This window comes from Sinocyclocheilus grahami, unplaced genomic scaffold (genome assembly GCF_001515645.1).
Source record: "Sinocyclocheilus grahami isolate Dianchi unplaced genomic scaffold, SAMN03320097.WGS_v1.1 scaffold1643.1, whole genome shotgun sequence".
In the NCBI taxonomy this organism is placed as follows: domain Eukaryota; kingdom Metazoa; phylum Chordata; class Actinopteri; order Cypriniformes; family Cyprinidae; genus Sinocyclocheilus; species Sinocyclocheilus grahami.
This window is the reverse complement of record NW_015506822.1, coordinates 162,156-168,834: the sequence shown is the minus strand read 5'-3', so window position 1 is coordinate 168,834 and position 6,679 is coordinate 162,156. Positions and strand designations below refer to the sequence as shown.

Below are 6,679 nucleotides of genomic sequence, written 5' to 3'. Positions count from 1 at the left end.
TTATAACGACTTATTTTCTCGTTATATCGACATAACGAGAGTTGTTTTCTCGTTATAATGACTTAATTTTCTCGTTATATCGACATAACGAGAGTTGTTTTCTTGTTATAACGACTTATTTTCTCGTTATATCGACATAACGAGAGTTGTTTTCTCGTTATATTATATTATATAACGAGAAAATAAGTCATTATAACAAGAAAACAACTCTCGTTATCTCGATATAACGAGAAAATAAGTCGTTATAACGAGAAAACAAGAAGGAAAAAAAAATAATGCATGGCCGCTTAGAACTTCCGAATTGTACACACACATACTGTATATATATATATAAGAAAACTAAAATATATTGTATTAATGCTTTTTGTTAGGGAATATAAGCCATTAGCTTTTCATATACATACTAGCTTGAAATCAAAGTGTAATTTTGAGATTAATCTCAATTCTTGTAAAAAAGAAGTGCGCTTAAAGGAAAATTTGCAGAAACTTTTCAGACCATCCAAGATGCAGATGAATTTGTTTCTTCATCGGAACAGATTTGGTAAATCACTTGCTCAGCAATGGATCTTCTGCCGTGAGTGGGTGCCGTCAGAATGAGAGTCCAAACAGCTGATAAAAACATCACAATAATCCACAAGTAATCCACACGACTCCAGTCCATCAATTAACATCTTGTGAAGTGAAAAGCTGTGTGTTTGTACAAAACTAATCCATCATTAAGGCAAAACAAGAGTCCAAACTTCATAATACCGCTTCCTCCAATGGAAAAAGTCCATCCCCTTTTGTCCTCTCACATCAAAATATGCCGACATATTTTTTTAGATCTGTTTCTACTTGGTTTTGGACTGTTTTCACTTTCATCTGTGCATATTTCTCTCCTGATACAGACAGCTTTTTCACTGAAGAAAGCAAAATTATGTGAAAGAGGACTTGCATTTTAGCCAGAAGCTTGTGGGTTATTGTGTTATTTTTATCAGCTGTTTGGACTCTCATTCTGACGGCATCCATTCACTGCAGAGGATCCATTGGCGAGCAAGTGATGTTATGCTAAATTTCTCCAAATCTTTTCCCATGAAGAAACAAACTCATCTACATCTTGAATGTCCACGTTTTTAGCTCTATTCCTCAAACGATTCCTTAAATTGTTTTTGAATGTGTAGTGTACTTCCAATATTAAAAATAGCCTGTACTTGCAGATAATATAATATTAATGAAATAAAAAGCCACTGAAGTGTTCTTAAAGTGAGTACACTTTCATCACTATTTTTCACTATTACATTACATTTAGAAGTATATTATTTTCCTAATAAATATTCCTTTTAAAAAAAATTGGTGTACTGAGAAACTTTAGTTCTGGAAACACTGTTGTGAATTATACCACAGAACTACCCCCAGGCCAACATCTAAATCTTCTTAGAGAACTTACTCTGTCTCTGTATTGTCAGTTTAGTTTTCGATTTCTCAAGGGAGACAGGAATAATCACAGGCCTGTGAGGGACATGACTTTGACATTACGGAACACTGTACTCTTTAGGGAATCCACCTAATCGAATAGACAGGTTTGGCAGTGTGTCACTAGATATTAACTGCTATGCTACATTTGCAGAAATATGTAGCAGTTTCATTCCTCTTGGATGGGATGCTTAAACATAGATGCTATTAGATGTGATGTCATGTAATAAATCATCTAATTTATGCCTGGCATCTCTTCTGTAGGATTTTTTATTTAATGCATTTTATTTATCCGTTGATATAACCAACCGTGGTATTATTTTTATGTCATAATTTCATTAGGAGCTCGGGAGCGTTTACAGTACCTTAGCTGGGATCCTAAATGCAGGTGATGTTGAGTTCACATCAGTGGCTTCGGAACATCAGACGGACAAAAGCAACATTTCCAACATGGCAGTACTAGAGAGTGGTAAGTATTGTTATATGTTCCAGGTTTTGATCTGAGCCTGAGCACAGTTATATAATCAGTCATGGGCATTGTGTGTTTATGTAATTCTGAAGAGCCACAAGAAACCCTGTGTAAATCCCTATCTGCATCTCTTTAGAAAAAAAAATCTCCATAAACAAGCCTTGTTGCTCTTAGCTGACTTAATAGATGTAGAGGGGCACTTTTCACCATCTTATCTAGACCAGTTTATCTAACTTAAACTAGCAAACCACATTTGAGTTTCTTTTTCTATTTTTTACACAGTTAGCATGGTACTTACTTGATATTAAATAGTGTGACATTGTAGGTCTTAGTGCATCTGAAATTACACTGTGATGATTTCATAAAGTGTCTAGGCTAAAATTGCTCACAATCCCTTGGGGAATGGAGTTTGTAATACTTTCACCATAGACATGTCACAATCCGCTGGAGCACGGGCACGAGGAAATGAGGATACATGGAGATTTCACAGAACGAGAGTCTTTTAATGATCCAAATGGGAGACACAGAGCGCAAGGATGACGTTCACAACAAGTAGACCCCAAAAAACAAATTGAACAGACTGGGGCTTATAAACACAGGGCAATCAGGGGAACACAGGTGCATGTAATCATAAAGTAATCAAACTAAACAAGAACAGGAAAAGGACCATAAAAGGAAACACAGGAAGAACTACGGAGACAAAACGGGTCCAAAAGTCTGACATTTTTCGCCCCCTCCCGGAAGGTGCATCCTCGCACTGTAGATACAACAGAGGGAAGGATGGGTGTGAACTTGGGAGGAGGCTCAGGAGGAGGACGGACACCCGGGAGGGGGCCGGCAGACAGAGACAATGGGGGTGACTAAGGAGAGAGGAGCCAGGGAGGAGACAGGAGGGGCTTGGAGCAGGAAGAGTCAAGCTGAACCCAGGCCACAGCCATTACGATGACCCATGGTGGAGCCGACGGAGGGAGGAGCCATGGAGGAGGAATGGTCCGGAGCAGGTGGTGTAGGAGCCCGAGGCAGAGACAGAGAGCCAACGAGCCAGGGGGATGCCGAGGATCCGGGGGGTCAGGGTGGAGCCCAGGGCTCTGGCCACCGAGGTGGAGATCCGGAGATCCACGGCGGAGCCGGAGCGACTGAGGACCAAGGTGGAGCTGGCGGGAGGAAGGAGCCCAATGGAGCCGGTGGGATGAAGCGACGAGGTGCAGCCGGTGGAGCTGGTGGATTGACGGGCGATGGTGGAGGTGAGGGAGCTAGGAGCCGAGGTGGAGCTGCAGAGTCCAGGCCTCGGAGGCTGGAGGTGGAGGTGAGGGATGCTCCAGCCATGGCGACGATGGAGGATGGCAGACCTGCGGCGCTCGCACCGTATTGATGGTGGGCTGAGGGCGAGCAGAGGGGCTGCCAGACTACAGCGCTGGAGCGGGCGGGTGCGTGGGTGGGTATTTGTGAGCCTCCGGGCTCTCAGGGCTGCCCTCGGGGATCAGAGCCCACTCCAGGCTGGACTGGGAAACGGGAGCCCCCTCAGGGCTGGACGGGAACAGCAGGGAAAAAGGAGAGAGGAGAGGAGGCAAGTTGACCTCATTGATCGCGGCGGTAATGGGCTCTCTATCATCGGTGGGCTCGGGCTGATGCTCCGTACCACAGGGAGATGGTGGGCTGGGCTCTGGGTCAGGAGTGGATCTGGCGAGATCATCCTCGGGAGCGACAGTGAGAGGCGAGCCGTTTCTCGCCAGAATCCACTCCACAAATGCGGTGAAATTCTCTCGAGGACCATCTTTGGACGACGGCGCTCATAGAATGAGCGGAGCGCGTCGTCCGGGTAGCTAGTGGTGCTAGCTAACAGCCGGAGCAGTTTCGTATGATCCTCGAGAGATCTGTCCCCCTGCTCCAGCAGGAGGAGGAGGAAATCTGGGCAGGTGAAGGGATCCATAAGGGGAAATACAATGGAAACAAAAACACTGAGAGAAAAAATGGAAACAAAAACGGAGGGTAGACACACAGAGTTAACTGTATTCGGTCGGGTCTTCTGTCACAAACAAGAACAGGAAAAAGACTATAAAAGGAAATGCAGGAAGAACTACGGCGAGGCAAAACATGTCCAAAAGTCTGACAAAACGTTTCTGTTGCAGCAAAATATATATACAGTATATTGTAAGGCAAGAGACAGCAGTTTTAAATGTATGAACCTAAAAGTATACCATAACTAGTGACATGCACAATTACTGATTTGTGTATGTATGTAAATTGGAATGCGGCACCAGTCATGTATAACCATACTATATAGCATTATATACTATATAGCGGTGTAAGATTTTTGTGTCCCAAATGTAATGCTTTTATTGTTAACTTAAAGTATTAAAAATTGTTTTCATAATTGAAATAAAATAAAATATAAATATTAGAGGAAAAACCAAAACCTAAACTTGGCAGCTAACTGAAGTAAATACAGTAAGTTGAAGCTGAAGAATTAAAATTACTAAAATCAAAACTGTAATAAAAAATTTACTAAAATTAAAACTGGAAAAATAAAAATAAAAGTTAATTCATGTTAATAAATATTATGGTAACATAAGGCCCCATTACTTAATGCATTAATTAGCAATAACCAATGCATTTGTTACAGTATTTATTAATCTTTAACTAGCAATGAACAACTGTTAGTTTTAGTTCATGTTAACTCAGGTCCGTTAAATAATATTAACAGATGCAACGTTTGATTTTAATAATGTTTTAGTAAATGTTGTAAATACATTAACTAAGATTAATAGTTTTGGTCCCACTTTATATGAAGTGGCCTTAACTACTATGTACTTACATCAAAACTCAATAACACAATAAGTGCATTGTACCAAATGATTAATTTAATTGTAAGTACATAGTAGTTAGGCAACTTAATATAAAGTGGGACCATAGTTTATTTATAAGTTAACTAATGAAGTTAACTAATGTTTAACAAATGGAACCTTATTGTAAATTGTTAGCAAAACGATAATAGTATACAAAATAAAATCAAATCTCAGTACATTTATTTCCTATAGTAGCGAATGGGTTTTCAAATTAATTGAGGTAACGAATTTGGCTAGATACTAAAGCTAACAGTACTTAAGAAATGAGTTTGTTGTTGTGTTTTTTTGTATTATTGAGATATTATTATATATTTTATTTATATTTTAATTTGTTTTTTGTTTGTTGTTTACAATTTTGCTGCAGTTTCGTGAGATGGTAGCAAAACTGGTGTTCTGACTTGTTACTTGTACTAAAAGTGTATTTTAAAATGTATTCAGTAGAAGTGGCATGCAGTTCCTATATCTAAATAAGCACATTGTTATGTTTCGGTGTGTTTGTATGTTCAGCTGCATCGCTGCTGTGTATCCGTGCGGATGAGCTCCAGGAAGCGCTGACCTCTCACTGTGTGGTCACACGGGGCGAAACCATCGTCAGGTCAAACACAGTGGAGAAGGCCATTGAGGTACGGGACGCCATGGGCAAAGCCCTCTACGGACGCCTGTTCAGCTGGATCGTCAACCGCATCAACTCTCTCCTGAAACCAGACAGCCTGTCAGGGTAAGAGAGAAGAGAGTCTTCTCAAACTGTGCTCAGATTTGTCAATATTTCAACAGTTGCAATCAAAAGTCCCAATATGAACATTATGCATCAAATTCTTTCAAGACCACCATCCAAGAGAGATGCAACTTTAGAACATATCCTAATTGACCAGAAACTAGAAGGAAATAGTTCCATCCAACACTGAAAATAAAGGTGCTTCACGATGCCATAGAAGAACCTTTTTGTCTAAATGGTTCCATAAAGAACTTATAACATCTGAAGAACCTTTCTGTTTCACAAAAGGTTTTTGTGGCGAAAGAAGGTTCTTCAAATTACAAAAAGTTATAAAAGAGATGGTTCTTTAAAGAACCATTGACAGAATGGTTTGTTGTGGAACCAAAGATGGTTCTTCTATGGCATCGCTTGAAGAACCTTTTGAAGCACCTTTATTTTTAAGAGTGAATGTGCATTTTTAAAAAATCCCATATAACAGTTTTCTTAATTCTATCCTTGAATTTCTCTCCAGGGAGGAAGACAAAGGTCTAAACATCGGTATTCTGGACATCTTTGGCTTTGAAAACTTTAAGAGGAACTCTTTTGAGCAGCTCTGCATCAACATTGCCAATGAGCAGATCCAGTTCTACTTCAACCAGCACGTCTTCGCCTGGGAACAGGTACATCCTGCCTCTGATAAAGTCATTTTATACAGTCTTGAATTGTTTGGGAGCTTTTCTATGCCTTTTGGGAGCATTTTTAGTCCCCCCTCTCTGCATAACCTTATTTCCATCTAAATGGTGGTAACACCTCATCATTTATCGTTTCACAGTGTTGTGAGAAATGAAAGGAAGGGGAGTGGAATATTCAGTTTTCTTTTGACGCAGACAAGCGTGGCAATTCCCCAGACTGACTGTAGCCTTGAGGGGGAAAGTGATTTGGTGCCTCTAAACGTTTGCGGCTAACCCACATTAGTGCCTTCATAAATCATCTGAAACAAGGGTTATGTCAGTTTGCTAGGCAGTTGCTAGGGTGTGCTAGGGCGTTGCTATCTGGCAGCTAGGCGTTAACATAATAATAATAATAATAATAATAATAATAAAAGTATAGTGCTTTGCAATGGCAAGCACCACTCACACTTATTGTTATTATTTTGTATTAATTAATTAATACATTTTTTCTAAGTGATGATTCTCATAAATTCCCAAAGATTCCTAT

General features: G+C 40.1%; 1 protein-coding gene across 1 annotated transcript in view; it reads left to right on the top strand.

The window, feature by feature from the left end:
- The window catches only part of LOC107571743 (myosin-IIIa-like), a 43,829-nt gene that overhangs the window by 6,304 nt on the left and 30,846 nt on the right, over positions 1-6,679 (top strand). The window contains exons 4-6 of the mRNA XM_016258106.1: positions 1,795-1,921; positions 5,275-5,485; positions 5,994-6,141. Of these exons, the coding sequence (XP_016113592.1) occupies positions 1,795-1,921; positions 5,275-5,485; positions 5,994-6,141 (486 nt within the window). The remainder of the gene's footprint in view (positions 1-1,794; positions 1,922-5,274; positions 5,486-5,993; positions 6,142-6,679) is intronic.